The 25,438-nt window shown below is 45.0% G+C and overlaps 1 protein-coding gene across 3 annotated transcripts in view; it reads left to right on the top strand.

The window, feature by feature from the left end:
* The window catches only part of pmfbp1 (polyamine modulated factor 1 binding protein 1), a 578,164-nt gene that overhangs the window by 217,087 nt on the left and 335,639 nt on the right, over positions 1 to 25,438 (top strand). For all 3 annotated transcript variants that reach the window (XM_033035745.1, XM_033035744.1, XM_033035743.1), the window contains 3 exons: positions 3,028 to 3,099; positions 21,734 to 21,817; positions 22,117 to 22,263. In XM_033035745.1, the coding sequence (XP_032891636.1) occupies positions 3,028 to 3,099; positions 21,734 to 21,817; positions 22,117 to 22,263 (303 nt within the window). The remainder of the gene's footprint in view (positions 1 to 3,027; positions 3,100 to 21,733; positions 21,818 to 22,116; positions 22,264 to 25,438) is intronic.

The following is a 25,438-nucleotide window of genomic DNA, read 5'->3' as shown; positions in this document are numbered from 1 at the left end:
GACACAATATAATTTGACTAAATATGTGGTAATTAACTGCGGGAAATTAATTAGAATAGGTACAAATATTTAGATTAAAAGCATATTTTTTGAAAGTCTAACTATAAGGAGATAAGACAAAACTATACATTTTACAATAAAATTCCAGGTTAAAGAAATAATTGGATTTTCATCAGTTAATCTGCATTCATGGAACTAATATTGAAACATTGATTCACCAAGCAATGGAGGCAAAAACAATAAGGAACTTTAAGACAATTTCAGTCAGGGAAATAGGCTGAGACTCATTCAGGTCGTTCGTCAGCTGATGATTGTCCAAAGAGTGGGGGGCTTTCCTCTTATAGCTGGTGATTTCTTGCATGCCCTTCCAAACTGAAGAAGAGTCATTAGCTGAGAACTTGCTCCTCAACTTCTCAGAGTACCTTTCCTTGGCAGCTCTGATTCCTCTTCTCAGCTCTTTATCGATTAGGCTATCTTTTGACTCTTTAACGATTAGGCTATCGGCTTGATGCATATTTGCCCCCAGCCCCCAACCCCCCCCCCTTCCCCCGATCTCAAAATGGAAATGTTACATCTGTATATAATGATCCCATTAAAATGTGTATTTATGTCACAAACTATGGAATTCATATTTTTCAGATTGTTATCAAGGAAAAGAAAGTTCCAATTGTTTGATATTATTTGATATTGTTTAATATTATTCATATGGAGGAGGAAATATAATAGCTCTAAAACCTACCTTAATTTTGCAATCTCACTCAAGATAATCCCCCTTTCCCTCTCCCCTCCCCCATCTCTCTCTCCTCTCCCTTCTCCTCTCTCTCTCCCCCTCCCCCCTCTCACATCCCCCCCTCTTTCTTGCGGGGGGGGCGAAGATGAAGGTGGCGCGGGCCCAGCAGGCGGAGGGGATGAAGGTGGCAGGGGCCCAGCGGGGGTGGCGTGGGCCCAGCGGGGGTCAGCGAGGGTGGCGTGGACCCAGCGGGGGTCAGCGAGGGTGGCGTAGGCCCAGCGGGGGAGGCGTGTGCCCAGCGTGGGTCAGCGAGGGTGGCGTGGACCCAGTGGGGGTCAGCGGGGGTGGCATGGGCCCAGCAGGGGTGGCGTGGGCCCAGCAGGGGTGGCGTGGGCCCAGCGGGGGTGGTGTAGACCCAGCGGGGGTCAGCGAGGGTGGCGTGGACCCAGCGGGGGTGGCGTGGGCCCAGCGGGGGTGGCGTGGACCCAGCGGGGGTGGCGTGGGCCCAGCGGGGGTGGCGTGGGCCCAGCGGGGGTCAGCGAGGATGGCGTGGGCCCAGCGGGGGTGGCATGAGCCCAGCGGGGGTGGCGTCGGGTCAGCGGGGGTGGTTTGGGGGGAAGATGGCTTGGGCCCCGGCGGCGGGGGGAGGTGAGGGGAGCGGGCTCTGCCGCAGTGGAGTCTGGTGTTAGGGACGGGAGAACAGAGAACTGGCCGTTTCCAAAGTGGAAACTTGATTTTAAAAATTCCGATTTTTTTTTAATTTTTTTTTTTAAACCGATTTTTTTTAATGTCTCAGATGGATATCATTATACACTAGCAGAATTGATCATATCTGTCTCTCTCACAATTCGATCATTTACTTTTGTTGCTTTTCTAACTCACTGGCGTTTAATGCATTTATATCACCATGGCATGGCACCACCCAATCATCCTCTCTCCATACTACCTCTTTCTACATTTCAAAATATGCTTATTTTCACACTTTCCTATTCTGATGGAGATCCTGACCTAAAACTGTTTCCCTCTCCAAAGTGAAGTCTAAAGAAAGGTCCCAATCTGAAACATCACCTATCCACGTTCTCTAGAGATGCTACCTGACCCGCTGAGTTATTCCAGCACTTTGTGTCTTTTTCTCACCTCTCCAAAAATGCTGCCTGACCTCACGTTTTTCTAGCATTTTTCCAGTTTTGTTTCAGTTTTCCAGTATTTGCAGCATTTTACCTCAATTAAAATAATTAATTTGGATTATTACATAACATAATGCTTCCCAATATTTTGTTCGATTTAATGGCTTGGGAACATTTGTTGTTGAATCTTTCACCACAATGGTGCAGCAGGCAGAGCTGCTGCCTCGGAGCACCAGAGACCTACTATAGGTTCAATCCTGACTTCAGGTGATGTCCATGTAGAGTTTACACTTTCTCCCTGTGACCGCACGGGTTTGTAGGTTAATTGTCCTCTGTAAATTGCCCCTAATGTGCGGGGAGTGGATGAAAAAGTGGGATAATATAGAACTAGGGTATGCGGTTGATCGATGGTCGGTGTGGACTTGTTGGTGCGAGGAATCTGTTTTCATGCTTTATCTTTAAACTAAACTAAAGAAATGGTTTGCTAGAAACTCATGACCATCAAAATATTCTTTATTCCTGTAATATGTTGAATTATGTTTCTGATTATCTAAGTTAATAAAAGACTTTACAGGTCTGTAATGTGATAGGTAATTTCTCACCCCTTTACTAAAGAAGGGACATTTCTAATTATTGCTACATTAAAGTATAATTTACATTTATTTGAATATACTGGTCAAATATTTTTTCATTTGTCTTGATAGGATTTTCAGCTATATATCCAAAATTCAAAGTAAAATTGTTATGCTGTGCAAATTGACAATATTGATCAAGCTTAGATATATTTTTATTTATGGTGATAATGGCATAACACTCATCGAATGTAGGAAAATTGACAAAAGTCATTTAAACCTATTGACTTAAACATTGCTGGAGATGTAAAAGCTTCCATCATATATTTTACACTATTGGTATTATAAAGGATGATTAAAAAATAGATAATCTAGATCAATTTGCTGTCCAATAATTTCTTAATTATTTATAATTAATGTTCAATTTATTTAGAAGCTCTGAAACATTGTGCTGCTGCAAATATGGCTGATTGCTGAAAAGTAAGCCTAGTGCCTAGCCTGACACGTACGTTTAAAACATATCCCCCAAAGCTCTACGTTAAATTATGCTTGAAAGCACTGGCAGTTCACATCACAATATATTTATTTGTGTTCACAGCTTGGAAGTCCTCACAGTACGCAAGAGAACCAAATTATGTCCTTCAGAGCCAATAGTCTACTGAAAATTGAGGTAATAAAAAGTATTGCAATCTTTATTGGAGAGAAAAAATTGTATCATAATAACATTCTGGACGTGTAGTGAGTTGACTACAAGTGGAATTAATTGTGGTCACTGAGAACAGATATTTTTTTCTTTGAAAATTATCATAGGTTTATATTTTTAGACTTCTGCCTTCTTAGAGCACATGTGACCAATACCCTTGATTCTTTTATAATTCTGGTAACAATTAAGATTTTTTTAAAGACATTTTTTTTATTGTCCTTTTCTTGAAAGGTGGATTGTGGTGGGCAGAAAGGCCTTAAGTTTAATTATCTTTTGATATTACTGTACCCAGAACGACATCTGGAAATTATTGGTCTATTCATAGGCAATGGAATTGAGAACATCATGGACGAATGAACAAGGTTCATCAGTTTTTAAATTCGGTTGTCTTTCAGTCATATTTTCTCAATTTGATAATTTTATTGAATAAATCAAGTGTAGTAAAGAGCAATGTAATGTGGAGGAAAGCACTAATAGACTATTGATCTGGGTACGATAGTTCTCTGAGCACTGCAACAGGAGTCTGGAAAGGTTTGAAAAAAGGTAGATGTTTACTGGTTTGGACCTTGTTGAGTATTAACTATTCGACAACTGAAAAATTACCCAAGGAGATAAATAATCAAAATGAGTGTATTTACTTCCAGATCAAAATGATGCTGATGATTTTACATATTAAATTATTGTGTGTAAGATAGTGTAAGTGTGCAGCGATCGCTGGTCGACGTGGACTTGCTGGGCCTAAGGGCCTGTTTCCATGCTGTATCTTTAAACTAAACTAAACTGAATAACATAGAAGAGGTGGTTTCCAAAGTGCCTTATAGTGGTACAGGTGCACAACCTTTTATCCGAAGATCCAAATAACGAAAACCTCCGAATAGCGGACATTTTTTCGGTCCTTGAAGAAAGGTCCTTGAAAACGTTCACCGAGGGCGGCCCGCAGAGGTGACAGCGGAACCTCCGGTCGGTCCTCGAAGAAAGGGGAACTAAATCCCCATTCATAAAAGAGAAGGTGAGGGTATATTGCGCGGGAGGGTTAATAATTGACAATATGCTGCTGCCTGCCCGCTGAGTTAAAAAGTTCCCACGGTAGACTCACGATACACAGTGTTTCGTGAGCCTTGCGTGGGAACTTTTTAACTCAGCGGGCAGGCAGCAGCAGATTGTCGCTCGCTTCAGTTTCACCCCACCTACACCCCTCTGCTTCCCGGCCATGTGTGTGACCCCTTCCCTCCCCTCTCCAGCTCCCCGCCCATTGCACCGGCGCGGGGGCTTTGCACTGTCTTCACGTCGGCGATTGCAGCAGAACCAACGGGACACCGACCCCCAGGCCCACTGCAAGCACGGAGATCCCAGAGACCCACAGCCAGCAGCAGCCCAGCCCCGTTCCAACTCCAGAGGAAAACTGCAAACTGGCCGGAGACGTCAGGACCACCAGAAGCCGTACCCCGAGCTGCGCCCCCTCATCGGGACACCGACCCCCAGGCCCACTGCAAGCACGGAGATCCCAGAGACCCACAGCCAACAGCAGCCCAGCCCAGTCCCGCTCCAACTACAGAGGAACCTGGGTTGCGGATGACGGGGCGCAGCTCGGGGCGTCGTAGGGGCCCATCGGGGAGCGAGTTCCTGTTGGTCTTGACGTCTCCGGCCACCTGCCATCCTCCGGGAATTGTACCGCCCTTGCAGGAGAGTGGGGTTGTTTGCAGTTGCAGAGGGAGGGGGCAAGGGCGGTACAGTTTCCAGTCTCAGCTCCAGTCCAGGGGGGTGGCCGGAGACGTCAGGACCAACGGGACACCGACCCCCAGGCCCACTGCAAGCACGGAGTTCCCAGAGACCCACGGCCAGCAGCAACTCCAGCCCAGCCCCGCTCCAACTCCAGAGGAACACGTAGGGGCAGAAGCTGATGGTGTGCAAGGTACGTCTTGTTCTTGGGGTGGCGGATGAGGGGGCGCAGCTCGGGCTGTGGGCAAACTGCCACTTGTCGCCGTAGCGGCCCATCAGGGAGCGGATTCCTCTGGAGTTGGAGGGGGAGGGGGGTATTGTGCTGTTTGATCGCCCCCTGCTATCCCAGGGACAGGGAGACACAGCGGCTTTTTAGACTGGTGGGCAATCACTTCCAAAGTTCTGCCCACACAGTCAGTACACCTCTCCTACACTGCATTTCATACAAACATTTATTCTGCAAGAAAAAACTACATTGAAGACTCAAACACGCGACCGAGTTTACTGCCGGGATCAAGGCGCAAACTCGCGACCTTGCGGATATGAGCCGAGCACTCTACCACTGAGCCAGCCATTAAAATCTACGCTAAAAAATTTCCATTCCGAAGACCGACAAATTCTGAATTACGAAAAGTGTCTGGTCCCAAGGCTTTCGGATAAAAGGTTGTGCACCTGTACTGACAAATATTTTGAAACGCAATTTCAAAATGTTCTGCGAACCAGAACTGTATAGAAAATAGAAGGCAAACATGGCGGGGGAGGGGGCTGTGGGGAGGGGGGGGTGTAGGGGGGAGTGAGTGTGTGGGGGGAAGGGGGGTGTGGGGGAGGGAGGGGGGTGTGGGGGAGGGAGGGGGGGTGCGGGGGAGGGAGGGGGGGGTGTGGGGGAGGGAGGGGATGTGTGGGGGGGGAGGGGTTGGGCAGAGGAAGGAGGGTTGGGGGGGGTGGGGGGGAGGAAGGGGGGGGGGGGAGGGAGGGGAGGGGTGGGAAGGAGGGACTAGGGGAGGGGGGTGTAAGGGGAAGGGGGGGTGTGGGCAATGGAGGGGTGTGTAGGCGAGGGAGGGGGGTGTGGGGGGGAGAGAGAGCTCGGAGAAAAGACGGGAAGAGCCATGGGGGAGAGGGTGGTTCACGGGGAAGTTCGGCAGGAGCCAGCGAGGGGAACCAGAAGGGAAGGGGCTGGAGCTGTGGGGTGATGCACCCGGCCCCGGCCCCACCAGCACCCAGTCCCGGTCCTGGCCCCACCAGCCCCCAGCCCCAGCCCACCAGCGCCCGGCTCCCTCAAGCCCCCCACTCTCCCTCCTCACTTCCCAGGATCTCGCGGGATCCAGCCGCTCCGCACTCTGCTCGCTCCGCTCCTTCAGATTTATTGTGACAGAAGAGCCGGCCAATCAGTGCAGCGATGGTGCGCCGGAAGGGGTGTCGCCGTCCCTGGTGACTGACAGGAGAGGAGACCAATCTCCTGACTGGAGAGGAGACTAATCTGCGCACGTGCAGTTTTTAAGATTTTTAAACCTCGCTAACTTTTACAATATGCCACCGATCGAAACAAAACTTGATGCACTTGCAGCACAGGAGAACGGTGAGTGAGCTAGCAAAAAATCGTAGCGCTATGGCATGCCGTCTTTGCGCAAATAGGAAACCGCACAAACCGGAAGAGCACAAGATCAGAGGTTTAGTTATGTATAGAAGATAGATAGGTAAGGCAGACACAAAAAGCTGGACTAACTCAGCGGAACAGGCAGCATCTCTGGAGAGAAGGAATGGGTGACGTTTCGGATCGAGGCCCTTCTTCAAACTGATGGCAGGGGAGTGGGCGGGACAGAGATAGAATGTAGTTGGAGACAGTAAGACTGGTGGGAGAAATGGGAAGGGGAGGGGATGGAGAGAGAGAGAAAGCAAGGGCTATTTGAAGTTAGAGAAGTCAATGTTCATACCGCTGGGGTGTAAGTTACCCAAGCGAAATATGAGGTGCTGTTCATCCAATAACAGCTGGCCTCACTCTGACAATGGAGGAGGCCCAGGACAGAAAGGTCAGATTGGGAATGGGATGGGGAATTAAAGTGCTGAGCAACCAGGAGATCAGGTAAGTTAAAGTAGATTGAGCGGGGGTTTCAGCGATACGATCGCCGAGCCTGCGCTTGGTCTCGCCGATGTACAGAAGTTGACACCTGGAACAGCGGCTACAGTAGATGAGGTTAGAGGAGGTGCAGGTGAACCTCTGCCTCACCAGGAAAGACTGTCGGGGTCCTTGGATGGAGTCGAGGGGAGAGGTAAAGGGACATGTGTTGCATGTCCTGCGACTGCAGGGGAAAGTACCTGGGGAGGGGGTGGTTTGGGTTGGAAGGGACGAGTTGACCTGGGAGTTGCGGAGGGAACGATCTCTGCGGAAAGCAGAATGGGATAGAGATGGGAAGATGTGATCAGTAGTGGGATTGTATTGTATTCAAATTTATTGTCATTGTCTCAGTTAGAGACAACGAAATGAATTTCCCTTACAGGCAGTATCATAAAAATACAAATAAATAAATAATAATAAATAATAAAACATATTAAAAATAAAATAGAATTTTTAAAAAAGCACAAACACTGAAAGTCCACGACACAACATAACACAGTGGCACCAAGGTGAGGAAGGCACCATAGTCCAGCCAGCCTCCCCTCCGTTCTTCCCAGATGTTCACTCGTGGTCGAGGCCTTCCTAGCACCCGCAGTCGCCGCCCCGGGTGGCCCGATGTTCAGGCCCTCACGCCGGGCTGGTGGAACGCCGACGCCGAACCCCGACGGTGAACATCCTCCTCCTCAGCGGCCCGGACCTCCTGATCAGCCGCCTCCCGCAGCTGGAGTCCGCAGCGCCCGAGTCCGCAGCTCCCGAGTCCGCAGCTCCCGAGTCCGCAGCTCCCGAGTCCGCAGGCCGAGCCGGGCAGAGTCGCAGGACCCCGCGCTGTTCATCAGCGCCGCCCGCGTTGGGAGCTCCGCAAACCGCAGCTCCAGGATGTCGGTGCCGCAGGTCCAGCACTCCGGGCTCCAAATGGCGATCCCCGGTAAGGCATCGCCAGCCCCGCGATGTTGCAGCGCTGTCCCGCCGCTGCTGGAGCTCTGGTCGATCCCGGCAGGAAAGGCCACGCCAATCCAGTAGGTAGGCCGCTGGGGGGGGGGGGGGGGGGAGGGGGCGAGGACGCGACTCGAATAATAGTCGCGTCTTCACCAGGAAGCGGCTGAAGGACGGTATCCCCCACACCGTACCCTCTTCCCCCACATCAAAACACAAAAAAAACACAAAAAAACACACTTTTACATAACTAAATAAACAAAAAAACAAAAAGATACCGGGCTGTAGGTGGAGGCTGCTGGCACCAGCGCCACCGGAAGTACAACACAGGATCCCGTTGGAGGTGGCGAAAGTGTTGGAGGATTATGTGCTGTATGCGATGGCTGGAGTGGAAGGTGAGGACAAGAGGGACTCTGCCCCTTTTGCGAATGGGGGGAGGTGGAGCAAGAGCGGAGCAAGAGTGGAGCTGCATGATATCGAGGATACCCTAGTGAGAGCCTCATCTATAGTGGTAGAGGGGAGCCACTGTTTCCTAAATAATGAGGACATGTCCAATGATGTAGCATGGAAATCCTTATTCTGGGCGCAGATGCGCCGTAGACGAGGAATTGGGAGTAGGGGATAGTCTTCACGGGAAGCAGGGTGGGAAGAAGTGTAGTCCAGTTATGTGTAGCTATGGGAGTCAGTAGGTTTGTAGTAGATGTCAGTCAATAGTTTGTCTCCTGTTATGGAGACGGTGAGATCCAGAAACGTTAGGGAGATGTCGGAGATGGTCCAAGTGAATTTGAGTGCAGGATAGAAATTAGTTGTGAAGTTGATGAAGTCAGTGTTCTGCATGGGTGTAGGAGGCAGCACCGATGCAGTCGTCAGTGTAGCGGAGGTAGAGTACGGGGATAGGGCCAGTGTACGCCTGGAACAGTGATTGTTCGATGTACCCTGCAAAGAGACAGGCATAGCTGGGGCCCATGCGAGTGCCCATTGCTACGCCTTGGATTTGGAGGAAGTGGGAGGAGTCGATGGAGAAGTTGTTGAGGGTAAGGGTCAGCTCTGCTAGGCGGAGGAGAGTATTCGTAGACGGAAATTGGCTGGTTCTGCGGTCAAGGAAGAAACGGAGGGCTTTATGACCTTCCTAGTGAGGGTTGGAGGTGGACATGCATGGTAAAGATGAGGGAGTGGGGGCCTGGAAAACAACTTATTGAAGAGTAATTTAACATAATATGTGGAATTCAGGGAAGGGGAGGGTGGAGATTCAGCTGGTAGAGCCACTGCCTCACAACATCAGAGACCCAGGTTCAATCTTGACCTCAGTGCTGCTGGTCCAGAGTTGCACATTCTCAACGTGACTGGTTGGGTGCCATAAGTTCATAAGTTATAAGAGCAGAATTAGGCTCATTGTCTATTCCGCCATTCAATCATAGCTGATCTATCCTTCCCTTTAAACCCTATTTTTCTGCCCTCTCCCCATAACCCCTGACACCTGTACTAATCAAGAATCTATCTCTGCCTTTAAAATATCCATTGACTTGGCCTCCATAGCCTTCTGTGGCAATGAATTCCGCAGATTCACACCATCTGACCAAAGAAATTCCTTCTTATCTCCTTTCTAAAGGAACGCCCTTTTATTCTGAGGCTATGACCTCAGGTCCTAGACTCTCCCACTAGTGGAAACATCGTCTCCATATCCACTCTATCCAGGCCTTTCACTCGTATCCTCGGTATGCTCCAGTTTCCTCCCATATCCCAAAGATGAGTTACTGGGCACTGTAAATTGTCAGTAGTGTGTAGATGAGTGGGATAGGGGAGAGTTGTAGGGTGAATTAAAAAATAGTATTAATGTAGGATTGGTGTAAAATGGGTGCTGGATAGTCAGTATTTTATGGGCCAAAGGGCCTGTATCTGTGCTATATCTCTCCACGATTCTAATAAATTACCACTGAAAGGAGGAGGCATTGGATGTCTAAAGGTGGCTAAATCCCCAGGGCTTGGAATGCATCCTAAGCTACAATGAAAGACAAAACCATGAAGGAAATTGCTGGAGTCTGACAGAAAATCTAGAATCTTCCCTGGCTGCAGAAGAGGCATCAAATCACTGGAGCACAACAAATCTGGTACATTTTCTCAAAAATGGCAGTTGGGATCAAACGTGAGGGAATTTGTTGGGAAAACATTCTGAAAGACAAATGAATCTGAAGGGGATGCGACTGAAACAGCATGGTTTTTTTGAAGAGTCTTGGCTGTAATTTGATTAAATTTAGGATTATACAGCATGGAAACTGGCCCTTCAGTCCACTCCAACTAAGACCAACCTTCTGGCTAGTCCCATTGTCCACATTTGGCCCTTATCCCCCTAAACCTTTTCTATCAATGTACCTGTCCAAGTATCTTTTAAATGTTGTTGTTGTTGTACTACCTCCTCTGACTGCTCAGCCCATCACTCTCTGAGTGAAACAGTTCCCCTCAAGTTCGCCTCTCAATTTAAACCTATGGCCTCTGGTTTTCGACTCCAGTATCCTGGATAAAAGGCTTTGTGCATTCACCCTATAAATTCCCCTTATGATTTTATACACCTCTATAAGATCACCCCTTAGACTCCAGCGCTCCAAGATATGAAGTCACAGTTTGCCCAACTTCTCCCTTTAGCCCAGGCCCTGGTCCTGGAACCATTCCTGGAAATCTTCTCCGCGCTCCTTCAAGCTTAATGACACCCTTCCAGTATCCTATAGCAGGATGACTAAAACTGAACACAGTACTCGAATGCGGTCTCACCAACATCTTATACAACTGCAACATTACATCCTGACTTCTATACTCAATAATCTGACTGAAAAGGCCAATGAACCAAAGGCCTTCTTTACTACCCTATCTACCTGGAATGCCAATTTCAGGGAACAATGTACCTGCATCCCTAGATCCCTCTGCGCTACAACACTCCCCAGAGCCTGACCATTCATTGTGAAGGTCCTTCCCTGGTTTGACTTCCCAGAATGCAATACCTCACACTTATCTGCATTAAACTCCATTCAGTCCAGTTGCCCAGCTGAACAAGATCCTAACGAGGTAATTTTTGATAACTATCTTCACTGTCAATAATACCACCTCTTTTAGTGTCATATGCAAACTTACTAATCATGCCTTGTACATTCTCATCTAAATCGTAGATATAAACCACAAATGGGCCCAGCACCGATACCTGAGACCCACCACTAGTCACAGGACTCAAGTCTGAAAGACAACCTACCACCTTCACCCTTTGCTTCCTACCATGAAGCCTATTCTGTATCCAGTTGGCTAGCATTCCCATATGACCTGACCTTCCAGAGCAGCCTACTACATGCAATGTTTTCAAAGGCCTTGCATTCTGAATATCCCTGATCAAACCCAGTCTTTCCAAATGCATGTATATCTTATCCCTCAGAATCCTCTCCAGTAACATTCCTTCCACAAATGACAGGCTCACAAGTCCATGGTTCCCAGGCTTTTATTTGCAGCTCCTCTTAAACAGAGGCACAACATGAGCCACCCTCTAGTCTTCCAACACCTCACCCGTGTCTAACAATGATTTATATTTCTCAGCCGGGACTCTTGCAATTTTTTCTCTGCCTTCCCACAAAATTCTTGGATATATCTGATTCTTCCTGGGAGATTTATCTAACTTCATATGTCTTAGGATGTCCAGCACCTCCTAAATGTAATACAGACTGTCCTCAGGACATTTCCATTGACTGGCCCAACTTCCCTAATCTTCATGTTTTTCTTCACAGTAAAACTTGGAAAAATACTCATTGAGGACCTTACTCATTCCTGCAGCTCCACATGTCGATGACCACTTTGATTTCTGAGGAGCCCTATTCTCTCTCGACATAGAACAGTACAGCACAGGAACAGGGCCTTCGGCCCACAATGTCCATGCCAAATATGATGATGATTAACCTAATCTCCTCTACCTGCCAATGATCAATTTCCCTCCATTCCTTGCATAGCCACGTGCCTATCTCAAAGCCTGAAATGCTACTACCTCCACCACATCCCTGGCAACATATTCTAGGCACCCATCACTCTGTGTAAAACATCTTGCCCTGTGCATCTCCTTTAAGCGTTGCCCCCTCATCTTAAAACTATACTTTCTAGTCCTTGACATTTCCACCCTGGGAGAAAGGTTCTATAGTTTACTCTTTCTATGCCTATCACAATTTTATATACTTCTATCGTCTCCCCTCAACCTTTGATGTTCTGGAGACATCAATCAAGTTTGTCCAACCTTTCCTTATGTCACACCCTCGAATATAGGCAGCATTCTGGTAAATCGCACTTGCACCCTCTCCAAAGCCTCCATATCATTCCTGTAATAGGGCAATCAGAACTGCACAAAATACTACAAATGCGGCCTAACCAAAGTCCAATAAAGCCGCAACGTGACATTGTGTACTCAATCAATTATACTGGAATGCAAACATACCATACATCTTCTTTACCATTCTATCTACTTGTGTTGCCACTTTAAGGAAATTAAGGACTTGCACCCAAGATCCCTCTGTACATCATTACAGTCTGAAGAAGGGTCTCGACCCGAAACATCACCCATTCCTTCTCTCCAGAGATGCTGCCAGTCCCGCTGAGTTACTCCAGCATTTTATGTCTACCTTCGATTTAAACCAGCATCTGCTGTTCTTTCCTAAACTGTTAAGGTTATTGCCATTAACTGTACTCTTTCCCCTTACACTCGACCTCCCCAAGTGAAACATCTCACACTCCACCTTCCATTTCTCCAACAATTTCTACAGATGATCTGTATCCCACTGTAAACTGTGACGGCCTTCTCTCACTGTCTGAAACTCCACCAATTTAGGTATTATTCAATTCAATTCAATTCAATTCAATTCAACTTTATTGTCATTGCACAAATACGAGTACAGGTACAACGAAATGCAGTTTAGCGTCTGGTCATAGTGCAAGATAGTAGAAATAAAAGTACTGGTTAACAATGTGTGGACTGTGGATGAATTAAACTGGTACATAGGCAAATAAATGTATACAAATGGGAGAGTCTAAAGATAGCTAGCTACGGGACTGTGAGTTCAGCAGTGTAAATGGTGTTATTGAAAAAGCTGTTCCTCAGCCTGCTTGTGCGAGACCTGAGGCTCCTGTACCGCCTCCCTGATGGGAGGAGGGCAAATAGTCCATGGTTAGGGTGAGAGGGGTCCTTGATGATTTTCCCGGCCCGTCTCAGACACCGTTTGCGGTGGAGGGCATCCATGGCAGGGAGCGGGGCACCGATGATGTGCTAAGCGGTTTTCACCACCCGTTGCAGTGCCTTCCTGTCAGCTGTGGTGCAGCTGCTGTACCATACCGTGAAGCAGGTGGTCAGGATGCTTTCGATGGTACAGCGGTAGAAGTTGGACAGGATCTGGGGGGACAGGTGAGCTTTCTTAAACCTCCTCAGAAAGTAAAGGCGCTGCTGCGCCTTTTTGATCAGTTTGGTGGTATTGAGGGACCAGGACAGATCCTCTGAGATGTGTACCCCGAGGAATTTGTAGTTGGAGACGCGCTCCACCTCAGACCCGTTTATGTGGATGGGGGTATGTCTGCCACCTCTGGTCTTCCTGAAGTCAACAATGATTTCCTTTGTCTTCTTTGAGTTGAGGACGAGGTTATTATTGATTCACCAGGCTGCCAGGTTCTGGACCTCCTCCCTATAGGCTGATTCGTTGTTGTCGCTGATCAGTCCTACCACCGTGGTGTCATCGGCACATTTTATGATGGTGTTGGAGCCATACTTAGGGAAGCAGTCATGGGTGAAGAGGGAGTAGAGGAGAGGGCTGAGCACACAGCCCTGTGGCACGCTGGTGTTCAGTGTTAGAGTGGAGGAGGTGAGGTTGTTGATCCTAACAGACTGTGGTCTGTTGATGAGGAAATCCAGTGTCCAGTTGCAGAGGGAGGTGGAGATGCCAAGTCCGCTGAGTTTGGTGATCAAGCTGGCGGGGATGACAGTGTTAAATGCGGAGCTGAAGTCGATGAACAACAACCTGATGTAGGAGTTGTTGTTGTCCAGGTGGGTCAGGGCAGAGTGTAGGGCCGCAGATATGGCATCCTCTGTAGACCTGTTGGGCCAGTAGGCAAACTGATGGGGGTCCAGTGTTGGGGGGGAGGCTGGCTTTGAGGTGAGCCAAGATCAGCCGCTCAAAGCACTTCGCGATGACGGGGGTGAGTGCCACTGGGCGGAAGTCGTTGAGACTCCCTGAAGCTGACTGTTTGGGCACTGGCACAATGGTTGATGTCTTGAGGCAAGTAGGGACGACACCCTGGGCCAGTGACAGATTGAAAATGTCAGTGAAGACCAGGGATAGTTGTCCAGCACATGCCCTGAGCACACGCCCGGGGATGCCGTCGGGGCTGGCAGCTTTGTGCTCATTCACTTTGCTCAGTGTGCCTTGTACAGCAGAGGTGGAGAGACTGAGGGGTTGTTCATTCGGGGGTGGGGCAGCTTTGATGGCTGGTGTTTCGTTGTCCCAGTCAAAACGAGCATAGAAGTAGTTTAGCTCATCAGGAAGGGAGGCGTTGTCTTGGGGGGGGGTGTTAACTTTATTGTAGTCGGCATTGGACTTGATGCCTTGCCACATGCGTCTGGGGTCGGAGTTGTTTTGAAAATGCTCCTCGATCTGCCGTTTGTGTTTGAGTTTTGCGCTCCTGATTCCCTTTTTCAGGTTGGCCCTGGATGAGCTGTATCCCTCAGCGTCGCCGGATCTAAAAGCGGCATCGCGAGCCTTCAGCAAGTGTCTGACCTCTCTGCTCATCCACGGCTTCTGATTAGGGAAGGTCTTTATTTGTTTGTGGGTTGTGACGTTGTCGGTGCAGAATTTGATGTAGTCCAAAACGGATGAGGTGTATGTGTTAATGTCCACTTGGGAGTCAAAGGTGGCCTGAGTGGCAAACAGACTCCAGTCTGTTTGCTGAAACTGTTCCTGTGGTACAGAGACAGCCCCTTCAGGCCAAACCTTCACTGTCCCCACGGTTGGTTTCACACGTCTGATGAGAGGTGTGTATTTGGGGAGCAGGAACAGAGAGAGGTGGTCAGACTGTCCCAGGTGGGGGAAGGGGAGGGCTTTGTAGACTTCAGTAATATTAGTGTATACTAAATCCAGAATATTGTCTCCTCTGGTTGGACAGGAGACATGTTGATGGAACCTGGGGAGTACAGTTTTAAGGTTGGAGTGGTTAAAATAAAAGCCCCCTCTGGGTGTGCAGTTAGTTGTTTGCTGATAGCAGCTTGCAGCTCTTCCATTGCTAGCCTGGCATTAGCGTCCGGAGGTACATAGACTGCAGTGATAACAATCGATGTAAATTCTCTGGGCAGATAGAAGGGCCTGCACTTTATCATCAGGTATTCCAGGTCAGCAGAGCAGTGACTACCAATCATAACAACGTCCGTACACCATGAATTGTTCACATAAATGCACAGCCCGCCGCCCTTGGTCTTATCGGAGTCCTCCACTGTTCTGTCGGCCCTGAAGACAGTGCGCCCATCCAGCTCGATGGCGTTGTCCGGGATGTTGTCGTTAAGCCATGTTTCAGTAAAGACCATGGCGTTGCAGTCAGCGATCCGTTTATGTGAGGTGATCCGCAGCCGTAGTTCATCGATTTTATTCACCAGGGATCGAACATTGGCGAGGAAAATGCTGGGCAGAGCTGGCTGGTGAGGGTTTAGCTTTAGCCTAGCCCGATAGCCTCCCCGCTTCCCACGTCTTTGTTTGCGGTCTCTGCGCCGCCTCCGGGCACTTCGTGTCGGAGGAGCTAGCACACTAGACCGCGGTGTCCTGGTGATCTCCGGCGGTAGTTGGAAGTCGCCTAGTGTACTGGTTGTACAGAGAAGACCGAGATCCAGTGGTTCTTGACGGCCATACGAAGTCTTCGCTCGACTGTTCCGAGCGAAAACTACTGTAACTATTAACCAGAAAATTACTAACTTGCAAAAACTGTGGAGACGCAGAGCCTCGCGTTGTGCACGCGACGCCATCTTTATCTGTATTTACACCCAGGTCATTTATAATCTATCACAACAGAGGTCCCATCACAGATCTCACATGTTGCTCATTCCCAGCCGAATAGTGCCCTTCCACCTTAGCCACTGTCTTCTATGAGTAAGCCAGTTCTGAATACAAATGACCAAGTCACCGGTATCCCACGCATCTTAATCTTCTAGGTCAGCATAACATGAGGGACATTATCAAATGCTTTACTAAAATCCATATAGACAACATCCACTGCCCTATCCTCATCGATCATCTTTGATGGCTCCTCAGCTCTCAGACATGACCTCCCATGCTGACAAGGCCATGTTGACTATCACTAATTGTCCCATACTCTTCTAAATGTGAGTAAATCCTGTGCCGAGGAATTCCCTCCAATAGCTTCCTCAATCCCATATACTGCTCCAGGGATACACTTGATCCAAAATGCCTGTACCTGAGTCGTGCCTCCTTTTTCAACTTGAGAGCCTCGATTTCTTTCGTCATCCAGGGTTCCTTACAGCGATCTGTCTTGTCCTTCAACCTAACAGCAACATGTCTATCTTGAACACCCCTGTCATGCTTTTGAAAATATCACACTTTCTGGGTGACCCTTTGACCGCAAACCACCTACTTCAATCAACTTTTGCAAGTTCCGGTCTACTAAGATCAAAATTGTCCTTGCCCCAATTTAGCACTTTAACTTGTGGACCAGCTGTGTCCTTACCCATATTTTAGGAAATAAGGCAATGGCAGAGACATTGAACAGATATTTTGTATCTACATTGTGGGAGACAGCACAAGAATCTGAATAATAATAGAAAATCTGAGGGCAAAGGGAAGGGATGAACTAGTATCAATCATCATTACGGAAAAGGGATTTGAACTTGATGGCCTACATGCTAAGGTCTTAAAAGTAGTGGACTAAGTAAGTGTGGATGCATTCGTTTCATTTATCAAATTTCCTAGATTCAGTAAATGTTCCAGAAATATTCCAGGTGTCTGGTAAATTACAAATAAAATGTCTATTTAAAGAAGGAGGGAGATAGAATTCCAGAAATTCCAGGCACGTTATCCTGACTTCTGACATTTGGAAAATGCTGGTATCCATTATTAAAGTAAGAGTAGAATATTTAGAAAATCATAATACTGTCAAGCAGACTCAACATGAAAGGGAAATGGTGCTTCATGAAATTATTAGTGCACATTGAGGTTGAATAAAGTAGAACTTTATAAAGGGTGACCTGCTTATGTGGCAATTTTAGATTTCCAACAAAGTACAAAAATTACTGGTAAAATATTGCATTTGGGATAACATAATAGCACAAATTAGCAAACTAATAGAACATACAGTGTTGGAATAAATGGGTCCTTTGCAGGGTGACATGATGTAACTAGTGGAGTACCACAGTAATTAATAAAACTATTTACAATCTATTAAGATGTAAAACACAGCAAATGCCGGTTTCTAGCACAACAAAATGAACTGCTGGAGGAAGTCAGCTGTGCAATTTACTTACCATCTTTACATACCATCTATAGAAGGGCCTCGACCCGAAACGTCACCTATTCCTTCGCTCCATAGATGTTGCTTCACCCGCTGAGTTTCTCCAGCATTTTTGTCTACCTACCATCTATACTTACACTGTTTACTTTAGTTTAGTTTAGTTTAGAGAAACCGCGCAGAAATAGGCACTTCGGCCCACTGTAGCACTTTGTGTCTTTTCAGTGTAAAATCCTTCTCGCCTGTGTTCACCTATTACCTGCCACGCTTTGTCGCTGCCACACCCCCCCTCCAATCACTCAAGAAGGATTCCAATTACCGACCCGAGATGTCACCTATCCATGTGCCTGACCCAGCACTTTGTGTCTTCTATTGTTTGAAATGTCAGGTATAAGACTGGAAAGGATAACTATCTGAAATTATTGATTTCAGAGTAAGTAGGATGGAAAATAAAAATGGCAAACAACTAAAAGCTTAGAATTAGCTTTGTGGACTGAATGAAGTTCCCCTGAAAAATTGGTCACCCGATCCATATTTTGTTACCTTAATGTGAACGAAAATATTTCCCAATGGATTCAGAAAATTGTGCCAATTAGCATCACTCATGTGCAACTAGCAGCTTCAGTGCATAAGCATAAGGGCGGCACGGTGGCACAGCGGTAGATTTGCAGCGCTGGAGACCCGGATTCGATCCCATCTACAGGTGCTGTCTGTACAGAGTTTGTATGTTTTCCCCATGACCTATGTGAGTTTTCTCCAAGATTTTCAGATGCCTCCCACACTCCAAAGACGTACAGATTTGTAGATTAATTGGCTTGGTGCATGTGTAAATTGTCCCTTGTGTGTGTAGAATAGTGTTAATGTGTGGGGATTGCTGGTCGGTGCGAGCTCGGTGGGCCGAAGGGACTGTTTCCACGCTGTATCTCTAAATTAAACAAAACATATCATAAACATGGAGGATAATAAGTTAACATCCAGAAGCTTGTTACGAGTGTATAAAGCACCACATACCCGGTAGAATTTATTCATTGATTTCTGAATTTTCTTTCCATTCATTTATAGGACATTGCGATTAGGATGGTATTTATTGCCACTCAATTTGGTAGCTTACAAAGCCACTTCAGAAAACAGTTAAAGAGTCAGCCATGTTGCTTTATGTTTGCAGTCACAGGTTATCCAGAAAACAAATTATTCCGTGAAGGACATTGATTATACAGCTTTGTCCAAATGTCTGGAAATTTGATGGTCATCATTATTGACCCTATCATTTTATTCTTAAAATATTTAAATATGAATTCCCCATTGGTTATGGTGGGTTCAAATTCTAGTCTCCATATCAATGGTCTAAGTTATGCCCCTGTCCCACTTAGGAAACCTAAATGGAAACCTCTGGTGACCTTGCGCCCCACCCAAGGTTTCCATGAGTCGCCAGAGGTTTTGGTCACTCGCCTGGAAAGCCTCCACGGAAGCGAGAGCTGCATCTACTGATCAAAGATCCTACAGGAACTTTGCTACCGACCGCGCACACACACACACAAACACATCGCGAAGGTGGGGGCCAGGGACAGCGGAGGAGCGCTGTCTGCGTGATGAAGAGGAAGGTAAACGGCTGCCACAGGAAGGGAGAGAAGGGGAAAGAAGGGGAGAGAAGGACAGAGATGAGGAGAGAGAAGGGGAGAGAGAAGGGGAGAGAGAAGGGGGAAGAAGGGGAGAGAAGTGGGGCATTTTAAAGTTAGCGGGCATTTTATCTTCCGGAGGATCTTCTAGGTCCTGAAAACCAAAGATCCTATAGGATCTTTGCTGAAAACTCCAATGAGCTAATCAAAATACTGGTCAGCGAAGGGGGTTGCCTTCGACTGCCTGTAAGTAAATAGCGACCCCACTCCACTAGCTTCGACCTATTTTTAGTCGAGGCCGGTTTTGAATTTGTTGAAATAATCGCAGGAACATAGAAGAAGCATCGATTACGCGGAAACCATTTTCGACCATTAGGGAGAGTGACCAAAACCTAAGTGGGACAGGGGCTTTATTTATTGCTAAAATATTTTAATATGAATTCTCCATTGGTTGTGGTGGCTTCAAATTCTAGTCTCCAGATGAATGGTCTAAGTTAGGATACCAAACCTGTGACAACCTCTGTGTTATAACCATCAAATGAAATAACTGTTGTTGATTTAGGTCTAAATAGGCTACTATTACTATAAAACGTGCTTCCAGATGATAATGAAAAATGACAACAGATATCTTGATGACTGGTTGATTGTTGGAATGACAATGTTGTAATTGTCTTGGAATACTGGTTGTTGTCTCTCCCTTTGTGAATTTCTCACCACCAAATACAGCTGAAGAAGATGAATATTGCAATCAACACCTACAATGGTAGACAGTGCCAAACCTCTGCATCATTGATTGCAAGTTTTGCAGTTGAAACTGAGGTTCAAGATTCAATCTGGCATGAAATGTTTTTGTATTCTTGCACTTTGTTCCTAATGTGCAATTTTTAACGTACCTGTGTATGCAAAAATTAACTTCCAAATCAAAATAGAGCCATCAGCAGTAAACCTGGGATTAAGGTGAATTTATAATAACATGAGGTAGATTTTATTTAGGGTAGAAACTGTTCTGCAGATTTCTACTAATCTAAAAATCTAAAAATACTGAATAAACATTTCAATTGTGTAATGGGCCTGTCCCACTTCGCCGATTTTTTAGGCAACTACATGCGACTAGTTTGTCGCCACATGTTCGCCGGTGATCGCCGGGAGTAGTCTCCTCAGTCACGCAAAAAGTCGTAGCCGCTAAATTTTCAACATGTTGAACATTTTTCGGCGACAGTCGGTTTGAAGCCAATGAACGTAGCTTGACTTCTACTGTCGTAGGTGCTGTCGTAGGATGACGTAGGTTGTCACCGGTTTTTCGGCAACCTGCTATGACTATGATGAACGCCGGCAGTTGCCAAAAAAATCGCCAAGTGGGACAGGCCCATAACTCTGAAAAGTTTCTATAGGAGGATTTGACAAGGTAACAATTATTATTTTGCGATATGCAAAGATTAATTTAGTATTAATGTTAAATATATTATAAGAATGTTCTTGGTGTCAGCACTCTGCTATTCAGTTAACAGCCAGTTAGTTTGTTTTTAATCCCTATAATATAATCACCTAACATCATAAATAGGTATGTTAAATTGAATCTTGAAGTACAGGAGCAGCTGTAACATTTGGAGATGATCATCAACTTGTGGCATGGCAGTGCAGTCATCATAGTTGATCCTCCCAGGATTATACAGCTGATCTGCCAACCCATGCAATTCAATGGGCAATAAACCATGGATTTTTGATACCATAAGAATCAAGAACAAAATAAGATCTTATGGACCATCAAAGTATTCTAATTAGTATTTTAAGTCGATTTTAATCTTGAATTTCTTTAAAAATATTATCATTATTAAACAGATTTTTTACAACATCAGTTTGTTCGCTAATTACCTTGTGTCTTGTATAGATGAATTTAAGTAATATCAGTTAATGTTGATTTTTTAATATTCGTCAGTTATTATTTCTGATCAGGATTGAATAAAAACGATTTGTGCAAGTAACATTTTTGTTTTAAAGGATTCCAAATTATTAACTGTTTATCATGTTTTCAGATAATTCTCTGTTTGTAGTGTCACATGCTCTTTAATTGATTTTTAATTCTGCACCAGTCTTCCGCACAGCTCTGATTCTGAACTCAATTTAATATTCATCTAGTTTATTAATTACTTTTTGCATTCATTAACTTGTCCATTTATTTATCAAGCTTATATTGCGCAAATTGAGCATGTAAATCGATTATAAAGAAAGGCCAAAAAAATGCTTAATAATAATGATGGTGAATGTTGTCATTTTGTAAATTTCACTTTTGTTTTAATGTTATTTTGTTTTAATGTTATTTTGTTTTAATGTTGATTTATTTTTTATGGGAAAAGACATTCTGAATGTGGTTCAGTGAAAATCTTCCAACAGATATTTTAATTTCTTTTATCAGAGAGATTTGTTCTTTTATTCCTCACTTAAGTGAAGGTGAAAAGGGCATTGACTTGCTTTCTTTAACCCCCTGCTCAATTTTATGGATTCAGTCAGGTTTTGTGATACTTAACAGTGATCAATAAAGGGCAGATGGTAATGAAGAGTTACCTTTCAATGCGGAGCTGGGGAAATGGGACCTTGCTTAGCTGTATGGCTGCAGCACTGGTTTTCTTAGCAAATCAATATCTTGTCTTGTCTTGCTAATTGCTCATTGGTTGACAATCGTGGATTCTTTCTTGAAATGTAAACTCTTTTCCAGCTGGAACGGCGTGATGGTACGATCCTACATCTCCGTAAAGAGGTCCTTCTTTTACAAGAGAAGAGGGATGAGCTAACAGCTGAGGTACCTTGAATATTTTTATTGTTTTAATTCTATAGCAAATGATTTGTTATACAGAAATGTATTGCGTGAAGCTAAATGGATTAGGCTGATTTGAATCTGGACTGCAAGGGACATCAATAGTATTGGCTTAGCTGCTCAGTGCCACCATATTGGCTTTCTGAAGACTTAAGCACAGGCTCCCTATGCTATATGTTGTGATTCGACCAAGATTTCATTCAGACTTTTTTAATATCGTCTCGGACTGCGATAGAAGAATGTAGCACAAATGTAATATGTGTATTTTGTGTGCGGATTGATAGTTGGATGTACAGGAAAGAAGGATTTACCATCTTCAGGCAGAGCTAAGAGAAGGAGAAGCTAAACTGGAACAAAAGCAGAGCTCCCTGCAACAGCTGAAAGAGGAGCTGGAGACCACCAAGAAGCTACACAAAGAGGTCCAAAAACAGGTATATATTTACAATATTATTAGGCTTCAGGCCTTAATCTGCAAAATAATTTGATTGTGCATAAAATATATTCAGCTCTGCTTTAGCTGTTTTTATTGCTGTTATATGCCTAAAATAATTTGGACCAGACGTCTGTTTAAGTGGAAAAATGCACACCTTTTGTTTTTAGGGGATGGGAGTAGGTGGGGTAACAAACAGGGTTATGAGTATGGCAATATATTATTTTTATTTTAAATGGTGAAAATTGCTATAAATAGATATTAAAAAATTACACATTATAGTTAGATTTCAGAATTTAAATTATTTGTTTACCTGAGATGAGGGAAGTGTACAGAATTACAAAATATTGAATTTCAGGTGATTAAAATAAGAATGCTGCAGCCAATGGTTTATCCAACATGATGCATTTTAACTAGCGTTTATAGAATCTTTGTCGACGAATTCCTGAGCAATGCAAAAAACACAGGTTTCCATCTATGCAGAAGATTATTGATTATTTGTCTAAATTTACAATGCCAAATAAAACTAAAATGAGTTAGAATGACAGGCCTTTCCTTTAATCAGTGCTTCCTATGTTATTTTTAAGAATAAATCTCTCAATTTAAATTCATTTTTGTTTTAATGTGCTGAATATGTGAATCTGTTATGGTTTTGTATCACACGCTCTGCTTAACTACCTATGTTTCTTTGCATAATTTTTTATAAGTGCTCCTTAAAGTGGAAGTATGCTTTCTGAGAAATATCCTCAAGTATAGCCATCCTCTCCTTCATATGTTGCAAGGGCCAGCCATAATTTACATTTTTATAGCCCCCTATTATGAAGATCTGATGATTTGTCAAGATAATTTTGGTTCATTTTCCATTGAGAATAGTGAAAGCCTCATTATCTGTGCAGATCGTTTAAAAAATGGAGGGAGTCTCTTTTTCTTTCTTGGATATTAACCCAGGCATTTTGAATATTGAGGCCACCAGAAGAGTACAGTTTACATGGAAATTGGCTGATATTTAGATAATGCTACATACCATAAATATGAAGAAGTTTATGTTAAATCATGAGATTGCACATCTATCTTTTTATTGGTACGTTCACGGTATGTGGATTTTCCTAGCAAGGTCAGCATTTATTGTCCATCCCTAATTGTCCATGAACTGAGGCGGCAATTGAGTTACCACATTGATTGCTCTGAAAATTCTAAATGAGTCTTTCAGTTGCACAAGGCAGCTTTTGTTATGAAGTTCTTAATTTCCACAAGAGTATATAATTCGCAGAAATTAGATTATGTGTAACTATTTATTACACAAGTTGCAGTGGTTTAGTTGTTTGGCATAGTTAATAAACAAATGCTACTTCTGGTGTTGAAAGCATTTTGTCAGAAGTTACTTGCTCAGTAATATGCAATAGAAGTGTTTTATATCTTTAATTGCCATTTCATTTTAATATACATTTGAAACAATTGAATATGCACTGACAGTTCAGTCCACTACAATAGGATCAATGATTTAGGTGTAGTTACTCTATAAATCTAATTGTTTCTGTTGTTTGAAGAAAGTGTTTTTTTCCTCAGTTGAGTTGCACAATTACAGTTGATTTTTATACCGTTTTAATGATCCAGACTGTTCCAGACTGTTTTGGGCACATAAGGTTACCTGAATGAATTTCATTTTTAATCAAAGGGAAATAAATTTGGTAAACTTGATACAAGGCAGCAAGCGGGTATAACATTGAATGCAAGGTGCAAGAGTAGAATGAATCGCGATTGCTGAATATTTCATTATAAACAGAACAATACAGCACAGGAAAGGCCCTTCGGCCCACAATGTTTATGCTGAATATTTATGCTTACAGTGGTTAAGCAAATCTCAGCTGCCTGTCCATGATCCATATTCCTCGATTCCCTGCACTTTCATGTGGTAATCCAAAAGCCTCGTGAACACCACTATCATATCTGCCTCCACCTCCACCACGGGCAGTGTGTTCCCGGTCCCCACCACTCTCTGTGTAAAATAAACTTTCCCCGCACATCTCCATTAAACTTTCCCCCTCGCACCTTATAGCTATGCCCTCTGGGGTTGGACATTTCCACTCTGGGGAAAAAGGTTCTGACTTCCTACCCTATCTATGCCTCTCATAATTTTAAATACTTCTATCAGGTCTCCCATCAACCTCTGACGTTCCAGAGAAAACAATCTAAGTCTATCCAACCTCTGCCTGTAGCTGAAACCCTCTAATCCAGGCAGCATTCTGGCAAACCTACTCTGCACCCTCTCCAAAGCCTCCACATCTTTCCTGTAATAGGGCAACCAGAACTGCACACAGATTTGTTAGATAAAAGGGACCATTTCCATAATTCAGTATAACAATGTCGAATGCCTGTTTGCTTTTGAGAATAGCTTAATATTAAAATTAAATTACTCTCAGTTAATGTATAGAGGGCCTGTCCCAAGAGCGGTTTTTCAGCGGACTGCCGGCGACTGTCAAGTCCGTGGCACTCGCCTGAAAGACCGGGGACTGGAACAGCAAGTGGCAGAATGGAAACACACACACACACACACACACACACACACACACACACACACACACACACACACACACACACACACACACACACACACACACACACACACACACACACACACACACACACACACACACACACAAGCGGGGGAGCGTTGTCTGAAATTCACATGGTGCAAAGCCAAGGTGATACAGACACACACCGTGATGAACACGAAGGTTAAGACGGCTAGCACAGTATACGGTAAGTCCTTTAAAAGAGGGGGGGAGGGGAGAAGGGGTGGAGACACTTTTTAAGAGGCCAGACAACGTTTAATAAGCCAGAAATACACAACTGTGAAGTGTGACTGGCATTTACGTTTTTTTCCCCAATGAGACAATGAGAATGCCTGATCAGCAAAGGCGATTAACTAAAACTACCTACAACTACCTCGACTACCCATAACTACATGGCGACTCCACTACAACTGCACCTACGACTACAGGATTATCGATTTTCTCCATGGCGATCAGTTTTTGGTCGCAGCAAATTTTTCAACATGTTGAAAAATTTGCTGCGACCATACTGAGGCCATACTAGTTCCCAGAATGCGGGAACTCCTCACGACCATGAAAGACTCACCAGAGACCACCAGCGAACATGTGGTCTCTGGCGACCAT

Source organism: Amblyraja radiata, chromosome 17 (genome assembly GCF_010909765.2).
Source record: "Amblyraja radiata isolate CabotCenter1 chromosome 17, sAmbRad1.1.pri, whole genome shotgun sequence".
Taxonomy (NCBI): domain Eukaryota; kingdom Metazoa; phylum Chordata; class Chondrichthyes; order Rajiformes; family Rajidae; genus Amblyraja; species Amblyraja radiata.
This window is presented reverse-complemented; position numbering and strand designations above follow the sequence as displayed.